At 44.1% G+C, this 17,696-nt stretch overlaps 1 protein-coding gene across 1 annotated transcript in view; it reads left to right on the plus strand.

Annotated features, from left to right (window-relative positions):
• Positions 1 to 15,488, plus strand: part of RAB7A (RAB7A, member RAS oncogene family) — a 74,383-nt gene extending 58,895 nt beyond the window's left edge. The window contains exons 4-6 of the mRNA XM_055343129.1: positions 8,516 to 8,734; positions 10,410 to 10,538; positions 14,039 to 15,488. Coding sequence (XP_055199104.1) covers positions 8,516 to 8,734; positions 10,410 to 10,538; positions 14,039 to 14,134 — 444 coding nt within the window. The 3' untranslated portion in view covers positions 14,135 to 15,488. The remainder of the gene's footprint in view (positions 1 to 8,515; positions 8,735 to 10,409; positions 10,539 to 14,038) is intronic.
• Positions 15,489 to 17,696: the final 2,208 nt, after the last annotated feature.

Below are 17,696 nucleotides of genomic sequence, written 5' to 3' on the forward strand. Positions count from 1 at the left end.
TCGGAGGAAAAGATGACCTTGAAAAGGAACAAGAATGAGGCTGACAGTTGACTCTGAACAGTATTAGTGGAAATCAACAGGCGGTGGAATAGATTCTGAAAGAAACCTTCAGCACAGTGTTTTGCCTCTGCTAAAAATAACCCCGAGGAATGAAAACCTACATCCTTAGGTTCTATGGCGAAAATTCTAAAAGCTGTACTTCAGGCAGAAGGAAAGTAATTTCATTTAGTAAGATCTGAGATGGTAAGATAAACTTTATTTTTTTTTGTTTATTTTTTTAAAGATTTTATTTATTCATGAGAGGCAGAGACACAGGCAGAGGGAGAAGCAGGCTCCCTGCAAGGGGCCCGATGAGGGACTCAATCCCAGACCCCAGGACCACGCCCTGAGCCAAAGGCAGACTTTCAACTGCTGAGCCACCCAGGCATCCCTGAGATAAACTTTAATTGTATGCATATATTATTAGAATTATGACCCTAATAGAGTGTGTATCTTCCAAACTATCACAGAAAACTGGGATTGGACCTATACAATTTAATGTGCAGAGGAAGATTAGTGATCCCTGTGGATTTCTTTTTAAATTCCTTCTCTTGGGATCCCTGGGTGGCGCAGCGGTTTGGCGCCTGCCTTTGGCTCAGGGCGCGATCCTGGAGACCCGGGATCGAATCCCATGTTGGGCTCCCGGTGCATGGAGCCTGCTTCTCCCTCTGCCTGTGTCTCTGCCTCTCTCTCTCTCTCTGTGACTATCATAAATAAATAAATTTAAAAAAATAATAATAAGTAAATAAATTCCATCTCTTGTTCAAGAAGAAGCTAGAAATCAATCAGTATTAAACATTAGATGGAATCAAGTATGCTTGAAAAAAGTAAAGGGAACTTACTATGAAGTTATGGTAATTTAAACAATGTGTTATTGTCAGAGATTCACAAATCGGGGACATAGAACACAAAAACAGGGCACACTAGTTGGACACTGGGTAGACAGGTGGCTTCCAGAAGAGTAGGGAAAGGGGTAGTTATACAGTAAATGGGAGTGGGCCAGTATTCCATTTGGATGGGGAATAACCAGAGGGTTCAAAACCTGAATGAAAAAAATATAAAATGAAAACTTTAGAAATGAAAATAATTGGGCAGCCCTGGTGGCTCAGCGGTTTAGCACCTACCTTCAGCCCGGGGCGTGATCCTGGAGACCCGGGATCGAGTCCCACATCGGGCTCCCTGCATGGAGCTGCTTCTCCCTCTGCCTGTGTCTCTGCCTCTCTCTGTGTGTCTCTCATGGATAAATAAATACAATCTTTAAAAAAAAAAAAAAGAAAGAAAGAAAGAAATGAAAATAATTGTTTTACCTTAGGTGTTTAAAATAGAGAAAGCACAAATCATAAAAGATTAAAGATCGATAGTAGACCACATTAAACATTTGAGTAACAAAATTCCCAAATAACAGAAACCGCAGACCAGAAGAAAATGTTGATAATGCATAATAATATCCAGTCAACAAACAGCCCTGTGGATAACTGGACAAATGACATGAACAGGCAAGTATTAGAAGAAACCTTTACTGTCTAGTGACTTGGTTTCAGGGAATTAACAAATGTAAAAATGTAAACGTAAAAACGACAGGACAGGGTAGCGCTGCTGTAGATACGGGGATCGATCTCTCTCTTTCTCTATCAAATGATGCTCTTTAGAAAAATTTCCCAGCGGTTGGGTGGCTTAAAGAAACTCCCATGGTCACGTGACTTTGGATACTTTGGGTTGGTTGAATCCAGCAGATGTCAGCCCTGACAGGTGGCATCCAAGTGGCTGTGCGGCTGTGGAGTGCTACCATGGCCAGGAGAGTTGGCAGAAAGACTACAGCAACCTTTCATCAGGCCCTCTGGGCAATCAGAATGCAGGCAGTTGATGCTACCACTCTTAAATCATGAGCATTAGATTTGACACATGAAGGGCTAACAGCATGCTGGAAAAACAAGATCATGCAAATGTCATTATATTGGGTATTGAGCATGACGGGAGGGATTTTGTAAACTTGAAAAGTTTAAAGTAAACTTTAAACTGAGGCCCTGAGATTGAGTCTCAAATCAGGTTCCCAGGGAGCCTGCTTCTCCCTCTGCCTATGTCTCTGCCTCTCTCTGTGTCTTTCATGAATAAATAAAAAATCTTTTTTTTAAAAAAGATTTTATTTATTTATTCATAGAGACATAGAGAGAGAGAGAGAGAGGCAGAGACACAGGCAGAGGGAGAAGCAGGCTCCATGCAGAGAGCCTGACGTGGGACTCGATCCAGGGTCTCCAGGATCACGCTCTGGGCTGCAGGCGGCACTAAACCACTGCGCCACTGGGGCTGCCCCCTAAAAAATCTTTAAAAAAAAAAAAAAAAACATGTTGGAAATCTCTTCTGGGTCTATCACAGACAGAAGCATCATTGCTCTATATCACTTAAGAAACCTCAGGTTTTTTGCTGTTAAGTAAACTTACTGGAATAAGAGAAAAAGAAAACTTTGTACAAGCCTTTGAGATAACACCATCTTCTCTGGTCTAAAAATAATAATATATTCAGTAAGTATCTTATTTCATATGGAAGCAGCCAGCCCAAGTGTCCATCTACAGATGAATGGATAAAGAAGATGTGGTGTGTGGAACATCTGGGTAGCCTAGTGGTTGAGTGTTTGCCTGGGTCCCAGGATCAAGTCCTGCGTCAGGCTCCCGGCATGGAGCCTGCTTCTCCCTCTGCCTGTGTCTCTGCCTCTCTCTGTGTGTCTCTCATAAATGAAATCTTAAAAAAAAAAAAAAAAGTGCAGTATATATACACAATGGAATATTACTCACCATAAAAAAGAATGAGATCTTGCTGCTTCCAATAACACAGATGAGCCTAGAGAGTATTATACCTGGTGAAATCAGGGACAAATACCACATGATTTCACTTATATGTGTAATCTAAGAAAAGAAATGAACCAACAGCAACAACACAAAGACTCCTCAGTACAAAGAACAAACTGATGGTGGCCAGAGGGGAGGGTGTAGGAAATGGGAGAAATAGTTGAAGGAGACTAGGAGGGACAAACTTCTGGTTATAAAATAAGTAAATCATGGATATGGGGGAAAAGTGTCTTATTTCAATATAAAGTCTCATTTGAAATTCTTGATCATAAACAGTAACATTTATCAACAGAACCAAAAAGGTGATCCAATACAACATTTTATTTATTTTTTTAAAGATTTTATTTATTTATTCATGAGAGACACAGGGGAGGGGGGCAGAGGGAGAACTCCACCCCAGGTGTCCAGGATCAAGCCCCGGACTGAAGACGGCGCTAAACTGCTGAGCCACCTGGGCTGCCCCTACTACTACATTTTAAAAGCGAAGAGCCTCTCATGTAGAAAGTAAATTTTCAGATATGACATACTAAAGTTAATGAGTTGGAAGTGAGAATTTATGTACATTTTAAGAAAAATGCAAACCAGATAGCATTTTAATTCTAATCCATTCCTCATTTTATATAGCTCTTAATGTAGATAGTGTTCTTTAAAGTCACTTAAATACAAAACACAGATATTCCTTACTGTATTTTAATAGTAACTTGTTATATTTTACTTTAAAGTTAATCATGTTGCTGTAAATGTAAAGATATGAAAGAAAAAACAAGTTTTGGATGGAATATAAATGGTAGAATATTCTCAAGCTGATAATGGGAGTGTATCAGTGCCACCCTTTTCATTAGAGACTATCATTTTGCTCTCCATTGTTAAGCATGCGCAATTACCTGTCTAGGCAGAGAGAACCTAGAGGAACTGAATGAACTCTGGGCTCAGGAAGAGAAATCTCATTGCCCCTGAGATGACCAAGGAATAGAGTGTTTTTATGAAGACAGTGGAATGCTATATAGCTGTTAACTTTTGGAAAAGAAAAGAAACAAGTTGCAAAAAGTTGTATAGGATCATTTACATCTGGGAAGAAGGAAAAGGAATGCTGAGGAAGGGTTAACTCCATTTCTTGGAAAAAAAAAAAAAAAAAAAAAAAACCTGACATTAAGGTGGCAGTGTTGGGCAGCCCAGGTGACTCCCTGCCACTCCCTGCTTCTCCCTCTGCCTATGTCTCTGCCTCTCTCTCTGTGCCTCTCATGAATAAATAAATAAAATATTTTTTTAAAAAGTGGCATTGTTAATATTTGTCACATTGGAGTGTGGATAAATACATATAGGGATGTGCTTTGAATGTAGAAAATAAACTATTTCAATTAAAATATTAAAAATTTTAAAAGATCACAGCCGTAGGACTGTACTTTTCTAGGTGTGAAAATAAATTAATCTTTGAAAGTTGCTGAGAATAGGGCAGCCCCGGTGGCTCAGTGGTTTAGCGCCGCCTTCAGCCCAGGGCATGATCCTGGAGACCCGGGATCAAGTCCCACGTCGGGCTCCCTGCATGGAGCCTGCTTCTCCCTCTGCCTGTGTCTCTGCCCCTTTCTCTCTCTGTCTCTCATGAATGAATAAATAAATAAAATCTTTAAAAAAAAAAGTTGCTAAGAATAACTGCTAGTTTTTCAACTTTTTTTATTTAAGATTTGTTTATTTATTTATGATAGAGAGAGAGGCAGAGACACAGGAGGAGGGAGAAGCAGGCTCCATGTCGGGAGCCCGACGTGGGACTCGATCCCGGGACTCCAGGATCGCGCCCTGGGCCAACGGCAGGTGCTAAACCGCTGAGCCACCCAGGGATCCCCAGTTTTTCAACTTTTTAAGCCTTACTTCGTCTTTTCTGTATACTCCAATTCCAAATACCCATTTGGTTCCACCAGGAGTCATAGAGTTCTTATGTTACTCTCCTCTTGGGATTCTTCTGTCCTAAACAAGCAATCAGAAACACAGAAGAGACTCTGAGGTCCTTAAAATTGTGGAAAATTGGCAGCAATGTGTTATTTTTATTCTTCTAAAGATTTTTATTTATTTATGAGAAGAGAGAGAGTGGATGCACTTGCACACACATGAGCAGGAGTAGGGGCATAGGAAGAAGCCGACTCCCTGATGAGTGGGGAGCCCATTGTGGGGCTCAATCCCAGGACTCCAGGATCATGAACTGAGCCAAAGGCAGATATTTAACAGACTGAGCCACCTAGCCACCCCAGCAATATGTTTTTAGAAAACAAGAATGAAATTGTTTGCTGAATTTATTGGGCAGCAATAAAGGTGTGAGCTGCTGTCAGAAAGTACCAAGGTGGTCCACACAGAGAGGAGTGGGAGTGATGGGGGAGAGCAGAGAGTGACATGTGGTTTTAAGATTTCAGCTCCAAAAAAAAAAAAAAAAAAGATTTCAGCTCCAGGGGATCCCTGGGTGGCGCAGCAGTTTAGTGCCTGCCTTTGGCCCAGGGCGCGATCCTGGAGACCCGGGATCGAGTCCCACGTCGGGCTCCCGGTGCATGGAGCCTGCTTCTTCCTCTGCCTGTGTCTCTGCCTCTCTCTCTCTCTCTCTCTCTCTCTCTCTGTGACTATCATAAATAAATAAAATTAAAAAAAATAGATTTCAGCTCCATAGGGGTGCCTGGGTGGCTCAGTGGTTGAGCGCCTGCCTTCGGCTCAGCGCATGATCCTGGAATCCTAGAATTGAGTCCCACATCAGGCTCCCTACATGGAGCCTGCTTCTCCCTCTGCCTGTCTTTGCCTCTCTCTCTGTGTGTCATGAATAAATAAATAAATAAAATCTTTAAAAAAAAATTTCAGCTCCATAACCTCCCCCCCCACCCCAGCATTGGACACCTAGAATAACAAATGAGGTAATGAAGATGGCCTCTGTGTGGGATGGTGCCAGGTCTTGAGGTGTGGGTATTGGCTTTGGCTTTACTTAACCAAATGTCTACATAATAGTGTTACTTCTCTAATAGCAAAAAAATTTTTTTTAATTTCTACAAGCCTAGACTTAAGTTCTGGTTTTAAATCTTTCCTACTGTCCCTTTATAGGAGTAATTTTCTGTTTCTACTTTCTTATTGTATGACCATGCTCTTGAGTCCCACTCCATCTTAGTCTCCCTCTTGTGAGAGATGTTTGTTTTTTCAGTGCGAAACACACATTTGCTATAGGACATTGGGAAACCAGAAAAGCACACAAGCAGATAACACCAGCAGTCCATCTATTGGTTATCCACTGGCAACAGAGATTGTATTTGGTCTACATGTGTGTACTCAGCTTGTTGCGTTGGAGGTTGCATTTAGTTCCCCATCCTGATAAGAGAGAATTGGCTTTGTTTTTATGGTCTTAACCCTTATGTCGAAGTCATTTTCACTTCCTTCTGGTTCTGAGTGGTTCCTACTTTTACCAGTGGGCTGAGCACTTCTCTGCCACACACAGACATTTATGACAACCTCCTACCTCTACTCTGCAGTCACGCTGACCTCCCATGGCTGCTGGGGCATGTCCAATTTTAGAAGGGTTCTTCCCAGAGTGAAGTGCATGTAGATAGTGTATATAGTAGTTGGGGTTTCCTGGGAATGGAGTGGGCTGCCAAGGTCAGGCTCCCTGCTTCCAGAGCTGTGGCCAAAAGTTCCGTCAGCCCTGTCGTCATTAATGACTGTGGAGGACCATGTGCACTGAATGAAGAGTCTGAGGCGGGCTTCTCAGAGCTGTTGTCCTCCTAGGAGTAATGCTTGGGCTCTCGGGGGACTGTTCATCGGGGAAAACTTAAGTGTGTCCTTGCCTAGCACTGACGTCGGTAACCGCTCCACCACGCTGCTGACCTGAGCTGTCCTTAGCCAGTCTGTGGGCCAATATTAGTATGTGCACAAGCAAGGGGAGCATCAGGCAGAGGGAGAAGGAGAAGCAGACTCCCTGCTGCACAAGGAGCCCAATGCAGGCCTCTATCCCAGGACCCTGGTTCATGACCTGAGCCAAAGGCAGACTCTTAACCAACTGAGCCACACCCGGGTGTCCCTTTAGGGGATTCTAATGTTTCCAGCCCTCCAGTCAGTATTTAAGTTCTGGCTCTGCTCCTACTTACTGCAATGTCATTTGAGCCGGTCCCCAAGAGTAAACCAACTGCCTGAGTTTACACATTGTTTTAGGACTCTTTCAGAGAATATTTTGGGAGATGTTACCAGATTTAGTAGAACATCATGAGCTTTGATTACCTTGGTGTAGTATTAAGAAAATGTGAATCCCGCATTACTGCCCTCTCCTGTGTTATATTTCCCTTGTGCAAATTTTTTAAGATTTTATTTATTTATTCATGAGAGAAAAAGAGAGAGACACCGGCACGGCAGAGGGAGAAGCAGGCTCCATGCAGGGAGCCCGATGTGGGACTCCATCCTGGAACTCCAGGATCATATCATGCCATAAGCCAAAGGCAGATGCTCAACCGCTGAGCTACCCAGCCAAGCATCCCATGCATATTATTCTAATCATAACCTCATCTGTGATATTCTTGCTACCTGAACTGGGAGCTCAATCTGTGTATGGCCTAGGGACACTGGACAGGTTCCGCAAGTGTTCTGGATCACTTGGAGGGAGGCAGGACTGACCACCTGAGAATGGCTTCACAGAGGAACTCAACCATCCTTCTGCAAAATCTGGTTCTGTAGACAACACGATAGTGGCCCAGTCCACACCCCATTTTGGTTCAAACCCTGGGTCTTTGGGGTGATTGGCTGGTGAGTTGGACTTAAAGTTGGCATTTATTTGGGTTATAAGGGGTGGTCCAAGTTTTTGTGTTGTTCTGAAGCTAAGTGGGTTCCCTGCAAACAGTGAATCCAGCAGTTGAAGACCCTGGCCAGCTAGAAATAATGGTGTGCTACTTCTGAGCAGACGCTTTTTTAAACCAGGTGACTTGTTGGAGTGTGTGGGACCATTCCTTGGAACACTCACCATCTCTCAGGTTGACCAGGGTGGCCTTCTTAGGGATGTAGAGCAATGAGGAAATCATCCTTGCTCTTGAACCTTAGCAGGCAGTGAAGGATAGGAAGTTTTTGAGCTGTTGAGTAGTGGTACCTGGTGTTCTTTTGATTAAAAGCTGGCTTTCTCCTCTATTCTAAAGTATGTTCTTATTGTCTTTCCCTTCATCTCTCTGTCAGGGGTTTTTGCTTTTTTTTATTGAGTTATAATATAAATAAAACATTGATTTTTTTTAAAGATAACTTTATATGCAGTAAAATATGTAGATTTAAATGTATATTTCAGTGAGTAATCACCTCCCTGTATTTCCATCACTCCCAGAAAGTTCCTAGAGTACTAGATCTTAAGTTTTCATCCTGAACGTTACATAAATATCTTCGTGTGACCACCACCCATGTCAAGATAAAAAGGTTTTGTAACAGAGTTCAGACTCAGTGTTAGCCCTTGCAGAACATGTACTCACACATGCTCTCTCTCCCGGGCTGTTTGGGATACTCTGGTGCTGTACTCTGCTTCCTGAATTCTGAAATCTGACTTTGCTTGTCTCGGAGTGGCTGCATGATGCAGCTCGTTTCCTCTGATGCCCCTCACTCCTAGTGCTGTACCCCTGAAAGGATAATGTTTTTGTCTCTCGCAGATCTGGGACACAGCAGGCCAGGAACGGTTCCAGTCCCTTGGTGTGGCCTTCTACAGAGGTGCAGACTGCTGCGTTCTGGTATTTGACGTTACTGCCCCCAACACATTCAAAACCCTCGATAGCTGGAGAGATGAGTTTCTCATCCAGGCCAGTCCCCGGGATCCTGAAAACTTCCCTTTCGTTGTGTTGGGAAACAAGATTGACCTCGAAAACAGACAAGTAAGTGCTAAAGATAGTGGGAATCCTAAATGTGGAGGCTCATGAATCTACCCTCATTAGGATCTTCTTTTAAAAGTGGCAGCTAAGTTTCAGATGACAGGTACTGTTTTTAGTTTTGATTGGTAAAAACCCATGTGGCTTAACGAGACCAGCATCCAGTATCTGTGTGTGTGTGCGTGCGTGTGTGTGTGTGTGTGTGTGTGTGTGTGTGTGTGTGTGTGTGTGAGAGAGAGAGAGAGAGAGAGAGAGAGAGAGAGAGAGAGAGAGAGAGACCGAGACCCCACCATGGGGGAGAGAAAGAGGGATGACCTAACTAGTTTCCTGCCCAGCCTTGGAATCAGGCCTTGCTTCCTAATCTAGTAAAGGCATACTGTTTTTGCTGGGGGAAAACAGAGACCATGAAAGTCTGCAAGGGTACAAAGTAAGCAGATCCATTTTGTGGAGTTGCTCATACTAGCCATTGTTTTGGTCCTGCTGAAATAATTTGACTTGAGGCTGGTTGCAGTCTGCATTTTGGTCTTTTGGATTTAAAGGCAAACTTGCATTTAAAACCTGGCTCATGCACTTTTAATCTGGAAATATTTCTTGGAGTCTTAGTCTTGACTTACATGACAAGAATACAAGAATACTCTGGGATCAGATGACTATACCCAAGAGCCCTGGCACCTAGGAGCAGCTTGGGAAATGGTGACTTTCTAGTTGACCATTGCTGTTTTCCTCCCCTTCTGAGGGACACTGACTTCTGAGTGACTTGTGGTTTCGTGGGTTCTGTGTGAAGTCCAGAAGGGCTCTAGAAAGGTACCTGTGGGAATATGAACTACCTTCCGGGCAGCTGCCTTTGAGGGCAGGGGCCCAGGAGATCTGGTTTAAATCCCTATGCTTTCTCTGCCTGGCTATGACTTTGGGCCATTGCCTTTGCCCTCTGAGCCTCAGTTCTCCTTCTGCACTTGAAGGAATTAGATTTTGTCATTCTTGAGTGCTCTCCTGCCCCTTAGGGGCCTGCCTGGATCTCCATGTGTGCAGAAGATTGCACTCTGGGCTCTGAGCAAAATTGCTCTGGTTTACTTTGAAATAACATTTTTTCTTGGGAGCATAGACTCTTAATTATAGCTTGGTTTATTTCTGGCCATTGATCTCTTTTTCTGCCTTTCCTAGGTGATGGTCTTCTTGTGCCTGAAAATGAACTAGGGGTGGGGGAAGGAATTAGGGTAGGAGAGGTAGGGGTGTCAGTGAGAGCTGCAGAATTCTTTGGCAAGAGGGTGTGGTACAGGTGGTGTAATACTAGCAGTAATGAGGAAGATATACTGCAAACCTTAAGACCAAGCTGCTGGGCATTTCCTGGGTTGGGACCTCTGAGGTCCCAAGAGAAACGATTCACTACTTCCCAGGCTGCTTATTCCTTTCACTGTTGTCTGTAAGTGTAGCTAGGGGTCAGAAACTATGGATTGTAGAGTGGGCTTGGGTTTAAGGCCCAGCTGTATCACACAGAGCTAGCAGCATGACCATGGACAGGTCTGCAGCTCCCTTCCTCCAACCCTGCACAGCCTCATCCCAAGTTTGCTCCCTCCCCTGTGCTACCTGTATAGCCTCGGTACTGTGACCTTTCCTAGAGAAGGTACAGTCCATGCTCTCAGCTTCTGTTAAGAGCATACGTACATCCTGCTTCCTCTTCCAGGTGGCCACAAAGCGGGCACAGGCCTGGTGCTACAGCAAAAACAACATTCCCTACTTTGAGACCAGTGCCAAGGAGGCCATCAATGTGGAGCAGGCGTTCCAGACGATTGCAAGGAATGCACTTAAACAGGTGGGTCTCTCTGGCAGCTGTCTGGCTCCCTCTGGTGACTGACCATCGACCCAGCCCCATGCCTGGCTTTCCTGTCCTTAATCTTTCTTAGTGCTTTTTCCTGTGTAGCCAGAAGAACCCGTGTTGTTTATCTGGGAAGGTAATGAGACGTTCTGTTAAAGCTTCTATAGAAACCCTACTTGTTTGTGAATAATCTATCCAATGCAGAGGCAACAAAGGCAGGCTGAGGCCACCATTATTTGGGTATGTTCTTTATTCTTCAGGAGGCCCTTGGTCTGGTGGTTCCTTCTACCAAAGGAGGGGATAAACTTGAATTCAAATCCCAGGTCTGCTACCCATCATTACGTATGTTTTTTTGTTTTGTTTTGTTTTGTTTTGATCATCTCTGCTTCCATCCCCTCATCTGTCAAATGTGAATACTGGCTTTGCAGAGTAGTTGTGAAGATGGAATGAGATGGGCTCACTCTTGGTGTTCTCATAACTGGTTCTGTTTGATCACCAGAAGGAAAGCTTAACCAGAAGTTCTAGGAATTGCATTCCTTGAGTGAGATTTTCTTTCTTATTTATGTTGTTTACTCAGCTGACCCCACAAGAGACCGTTACCTCTTGTTGGCATGAGGGAGTTGAAAGCTCTCTTGATTCAACAGCTCTTTTGGGGCCAGTGCATTAGGGCAGATCGTGAGGCACCATCGGTCATCTGTGGTGATCAGACTTGGGGAGTGGGTGAGGGTCAGAGGTGAGGTGCACGCCAGAAGGCGCAGCAAACAGGTAGGAAGCATGTGTTAGCTGTAAAGGGCACAACAGGTTTTGCCAGATCTAGGAAACTGGGATTATAGAAAGCAGCAGTTCTTAGTAGAACAGGGCATCTGAACCTGTGGGAAAGGAAGTAACTGGATTGGGTTGTTCCAAGGGCTGGAGGCTGCACCGAGTGTCCCCTGATGAAAGGAATCAAGCCTCCCGAAATGCTGGGAGCCCCCACTGAGCAACACTGATAGCAGGATGCAGCTCTGAGGCCTTTGCTTCCCCCATCCTCCTCCTTTTAACCCACCTTCACACTTAGGTCAGTAACCCAGTGTGCTTTTCCTAATTCTCCCATCCTTGCATGCAGATCTAAACAGGCATGGGGAGTTGTTTCTACCAGCTCCCTGTTGACTAGAACCACTGTCAGTTCTTCTCTCTGAATAGTGCTGTCCCTGTAGTCTGATTATAGTGCTTTTTTGTTCCTACCTGCTAGCTCTCGGGACTAAGATGATTAGATTGAAAGGTATGTGTGCTTTTAAAAAATGGTACCAGATCTACTTTCCTCGAGGGCAGTAGTACATCAGTCCTTCCTCTTATCCACTCACCAGCAGGTGGCCAGCACCACCTGTAACTCTGCTGCCAATCTGTGGGTTCCCTCCGCTGCACACCACCACCAGTACATGACACTGGCCCAGGCACCCATCGCTTCCCATGAGCGTTCCCTGAATGGGAATTAACTTTACCTGTGTTGCAAGAGACATTTCCACCTCTGCTGTATCCCTGAGCCATAGAAAAAAAGTAATTTTTGTTAGATAGGTGTGTCATTTTAAATGTGTAGGTTTCCTCTGTCCAGATTATTTATTGTCTAATTCAGTTAGAATTCATTTTGGCTTTATGGCAGGAAATAGCTACTCCCCTTTTCCTTTCAGAGGGATAGCCAGTTTTGAAATACGAGTAGCAAATTGTTAAATAAACCACTTTACCCAGTGGATTGAAGCATTACAATTGAGATTGCGCATTACTGCAAACTCAGTGGCAAAACAGCAGGTTTTATCTTCTCTCAGATTCAGAGACCAGAGGTTTATAACTAAAGTGCCAGCAGATTCCGTTTCTGCTAAGGGCTCTCTTCCCCCACTTGCAGACTGCCGTCTTTCTCCCTGTGTCCTCAGGTGTGTGGCTTTTCCTCTGTGCTCGCAGAGAGCGAGCTAGAGCAAGTGAGAAACCACCACTCTCTGGTGTCTTCTCAAAGGACACACTGATCGTGTCGGATCAGGGCCCCACCTTTGTGACCCCATTTAACCATAAATACTTTCTAATCCTAATACTAGCACCCTGAGGATTAGGATTTCAACATAAGAGTTTTGGAAACATACAAGCAGTCAGTCCATGACAGCTATTATATTTTAGGTCCTGTGTGATATCCTTCAATAAAACTATCATTTTTCAGATCCTTTGCCTTTCATATTAAATATACTCATAGGTGTTAATTGGAATGTAAAATGGTGCACCCACTTTGGAAAACAGTGTGGCAGTTCCTCAAAAAGTTAAACAGAAAGCATTATCGTATGACCCAGCAATTCTACTCCTAGGTATAGGCCAGGAGAAACAAAATCTTATCCACATGAAATCTTGTACATGAATATTCATAATGGCCAAAAAGCAGAAACAAACGTCCATCAAATGAAGTGTCCAAAATAGACAAATCTCTTAAGACAGAAAATAGCATGTCTGGTCACCAAAGCCTGGGGCTGTCTGGTTGGAGTGGGGGATGACTGCTCATGGGTGCAGGGTTTCCGTGTGGGGTAAAGAATCTGTGGAATTAAGGGTGATAGTTGCCCAACTTTGTGAATGCACTAAAAACTAAACCACTGAATCATATGCACTGTGGTAGATCTCAGTAAACCTTTTTAAAAAAATTTTTTAATGTGTATTCCTAGAGGTTTTTACTTTTATAGCTATTATGAATGGAATGATTTTCCCCAGAGAATTTTTAATGAAACATTCCTGCTTTATCTCCTTATCCTAGAACAGTTCCTGACACATAGGTGCTCAGTGGTCAAGTGACACATTGTTTTCCTACACCAGGAAGTAAAAGCTGCTCCTCACTGGACACATTTTAATTCAGCAAAAAGTCACACTAAGCTGACCATGGTCCATCTCCTATGACCTCTCACCATCTCCAGTTGGTGATAAAATTCATCTATAGCTGGTTTCTTAGCATGCAGCGCTTAGAGGCAAAAACCTTCCTAAACCTTTGGAAGAAAAAAAAAAAAAAACAGACCATCGGTCCAGAAAAATTAGTGGCAACCAGGGAGCTAGAAGGATGTTTGGGGACTGAGGAGGCAGGTAGCACTCCTGTTCCAGCCCACTCTTGCCTTGGGGAAGTGCTGAGGGCTGCCACATTCCAGCCCGTGTTGAAGTCTGACTTCTGGAGTGTTGGCAATGATCCGATATGGAGACCAGAGAGCATCTGTGGGGCCGGCTTTGGTCCCCACGCCACCAGATTGCCATCATGATGGAAGCGTGAGTCAGCTCTGTCCCGACTGCTCAAAGTGTTGATCGCTGCTCTTCCTGCTCAGTTTCTCTCTTCACGCTGTCCCAGGGTTATCACAGAACCTGCTGAGCCCTCCCTTCACTGCCGCATGCAGCCCCATGCCCACAGTAACCCGTGGGAGAGCACCACTAAGGGCCACCGCTGGGCTCGGAGGGCACCCGGTACCCTGAGTAACAGGCCTCTCTCTCTCTCTCTCCCTGCCCAGGAAACAGAGGTGGAGCTGTACAATGAATTCCCCGAACCCATCAAACTGGATAAGAACGACCGGGCCAAGACCTCAGCGGAAAGCTGCAGTTGCTGAAGGGGCAGTGAGAGCAGAGCACAGAGTCCTTCACAAACAAAGAACACACTTAGGCCTTCCAACACGAGCCCCCTCTCCTCTTCCAAACAAAACATAAAGTCATCTCTCGAATCCAGCTGCCAAAAGACCCTACCAAACACATTCACCCTGACACACACATACACACACACACAGGCCCCTGACACAAGCAGACTCCAGCCCAGGCCTGTGATGACGCCGTTGGGGTCTGCCCACCACCGCATCAGCCCTCGTGTGGCCACAGGACAGGCAAGCTGTAGAAATCATTCTGGTGTGGAGTCGGCATCGGAAGCTTAGTCTTTTTGTCCACTGGGGAGAGAGAACTGTTTACAGTTAATCTGTGTCTAATTAGTTATCTGATTTTTTAACGGTCTTGTGGTCTTTTTACCCCCTATCCTGCCCCCCCACCCCCCGTGAAGGCTACCACTTGGGAAGGCTGGTGCCCCGTGCTTCATTACAGGCTCACACCCAGTCTAATCAGACTGAGTTTTGTATGTATCTGTTAATGCTTGTTACTTTTAACTAATCAGATCTTTTTACAGTATCCATTTATTATGTAATGCTTCTTAGAAAAGAATCTTATAGTACATGTTAATATATGCAACCAATTAAAAATGTATAAATTAGTGTAAGAAATTCTTGGATTATGTGTTTAAGTCCTGTAATGCAGGCGTGTAAGGTGGAGGGTTGAACCCTGTCTGGATTGCAGAGTATTAGCAACTCAGAATTCAGAAATCCAGCTAGAGGCAGTATTCTGTACAGTAGACACAAGAATTATGTACGCCTTTTATCAAAGACTTAAGAGCCAAAAAGCTTTTCATCTCTCCAGGGGGAAAACTGTCTAGTTCCCTTCTGTGTCTAAATTTTCCAAAAGGTTGATTTGCATAATACAGTGGTGTGTGCAATGGCTGTCGTTTCAGAAATTAAAATTCTTTTTTTTTTCTTTCTCTCCCCCTTCCCCCCAGCTCCACACTTCAAAACTCCCCTATTAGGTCAGCATCCTACTGATAAGAGGGAAAGGAAAATCCGAATCTGTCCTAGTGATTTTACCTTTGTTCTAGAAGGCGCTCCTTTCAGGGTTGTGGTATCCTTAGGTTAGCAAACCTTTTTCTCCTTTTCCCCACCGCCTCCCAGTACTGTCCACTCTTGATTAACCTGTTTCTTTGGTATGGAACCCTGACAGCCCTGCCCCTTCCCTAGGATCTGCCCCTGCATTGTAGCTTGCTTAACGGAGCACTTCCCCTTTTTCCAAAGGTCTACATTCTAGGGTGTGGGCCAAGTTCTTCTGTAAAGAGATGAACGTGATGCCAATAAAATGTAACAAGAACAAAGATCATCTGCTTTTGCCCTGTCTTTTTTCCTTCTTCTGGATCCTTGGCTCGGTAGAGCCCATGTTTCATAGTCAGTGCTTTATCAAGCCAAAGAACCCTCCGTAACTGGGCACATGTGGTGCATTTGAGGCAGAAAGGCTTGTCACATCCAGCCCTGCATGCAATACCTGTCCCTGATTTTTGGGTTTGTTTTTTTTCTAATTACAGTGATGGGGTGTGGGGACTCTGAATGGAGAAAACACTGTCCCTGTAGAGGAGCAACTGCAAACTGTTGGTTGCCTGTGGCATGCACAGCCTATTGGATACAAGTGTAACTTAGCCTTTGTGTTGTTTTGTAGTCAGCATAGTTGCTAATACTTAGATATCACATGGTTCTGATTTTCTGATTATTCACAGGGAAAGATGATGTGGCAGCCGCAGGGCACTGTATTCCGATATTCTAGGTCACTAGCCAGAACTGAATATATGCCACCTAGCACCAAATGTATAAAATAGTAGTGTTTCAGTAGAGGGTTGGTAAAAGTTTTGCTTCTAGAAATGCTGACAATGACTAAACTCTTGGATTCTACTTTGCTCCGCTTTTCTACATTTCCACTTCTCAGGCTCCTCAGTTGGTTCCTCTCCTCGTGCCTGCTAATGGCTCAATTTTCGTGTTACAAGTAGCATTTGTAGAAGCTCACAACTACAACTCCACCATGGCTAGTACTGCATGGCCTAGATCTTCTCCAGTTTATGGACCCTGTGTGATGCCCACGTATACAAACCAGACTCCTATTCCGTGATCAAGTTCTCTAGTCTTAACCTTAAATGTGACGTGGAAACGGATCTTGACCTCGGATCACAACCATCAGTCTAAAACTGATAATCATCCTGACATTGACTTTCCTCATTTTGAGATGACCACTTACACAAGAGGTAATAGCTGAAGGATGTCTGGGTGCCTGTCAGTTGAGAACCCTGACTCTTGGTTTTGGCTCAGGTCATGATCTCGGGATCCTGGGACCAAGCTCCACATCAGACTCCTTGCTCACTGGGGAGTCTGCTTGAGATTCTTTCCCCTCCTCCTTCCCCCCACTCATGCACACATATGCATGTGCTCGCTCTCTCAAATAAATAAAATCTTAAAAAAAGAGGGGGGGGGGAGATGCCTGGGTAGGTCAGTGGTTGAGCATCTGCCTTTGGCTCAGGTCGTGATCCCAGGGTCCTGGGATGAGTCCTGTATCAGGCTCCCAATGGGAGCCTGCTTCTCTTTCTGCCTGTGTCTCTGCCTCTCTCTGTGTATCTCATGAATAAATAAAATCTTTGCAAAAATAAGTTTAAAAAAAGAAGTAATGGCTGAGACTGAACTCTGTGTTCTATTTTCCATGTTCCCAATTAGATTCACCATAAACGTGCTTTTGAGAGAAACAAATAGTTTTGCTTCAACAAGCAGTGTAAGGATTTATTTTTGAGAAGAAAGTCTGGGATTGAGTTTGTTTTCATTAATACTTAGGATTCTTTTCAGTAATACTCCTTGGGTTCATATGAATTTTCTCTGCTTCCCAGTAAGAATGTGAATTGAGGGGCACCTGGCTGGCTCATAGGATGTGGTCCTAGAATCCCTGCAGGGAGCCTGCTTCTCCCTCTGCCTATGTCTCTGCCTCTCTCTCATGAATAAATAAAATCTTTTTAAAATGTGAATTGAGATGAACGTGTGTTGCTGTTTCCATTCCTCTCAATTTTTTCTAACAGTAAGGAGTTACTTTTGAGAAGAATGAGAATGAACTTAAAGATTTTTATTTATTTGCAAGAGGAGGGTCAGAGGGAGAGGGAGAAGCAGGCTCCCCACTGAGCAGGGAGTCTGATGCAGGGCTCCATCCCAAGACCCCAGGGGCAAGTCCTGGGCTGAAGGCAGAAGCTTAACCACTAAGCCACCCAGATGCCCAGCACTAATATAGATTTATTTAAATAGTATGCCTTAGTTTGACCCAAACTCACTATCACAGAATGAATGTGTATTGCTGTGCTTACTTGAAGTTTACTCCAACAATCTATAAGGAGTCTGGGGCTGGGTTTGTTGCAGTTAACAGGAATTCTTTTCCAAACACCTATTCAGATTGATTCTCATTCCTTCCGCTTCTTAAGAATGTGCCTTTGAGATGAATGTATGTTGCACTGCTTATTTTCATGTTAGTTAATACTAACCAGCAATAAGGTTTTGCCCTTAGGAAGAA

Source organism: Nyctereutes procyonoides, unplaced genomic scaffold, assembly GCF_905146905.1.
Source record: "Nyctereutes procyonoides isolate TBG_1078 unplaced genomic scaffold, NYPRO_anot_genome, whole genome shotgun sequence".
In the NCBI taxonomy this organism is placed as follows: domain Eukaryota; kingdom Metazoa; phylum Chordata; class Mammalia; order Carnivora; family Canidae; genus Nyctereutes; species Nyctereutes procyonoides.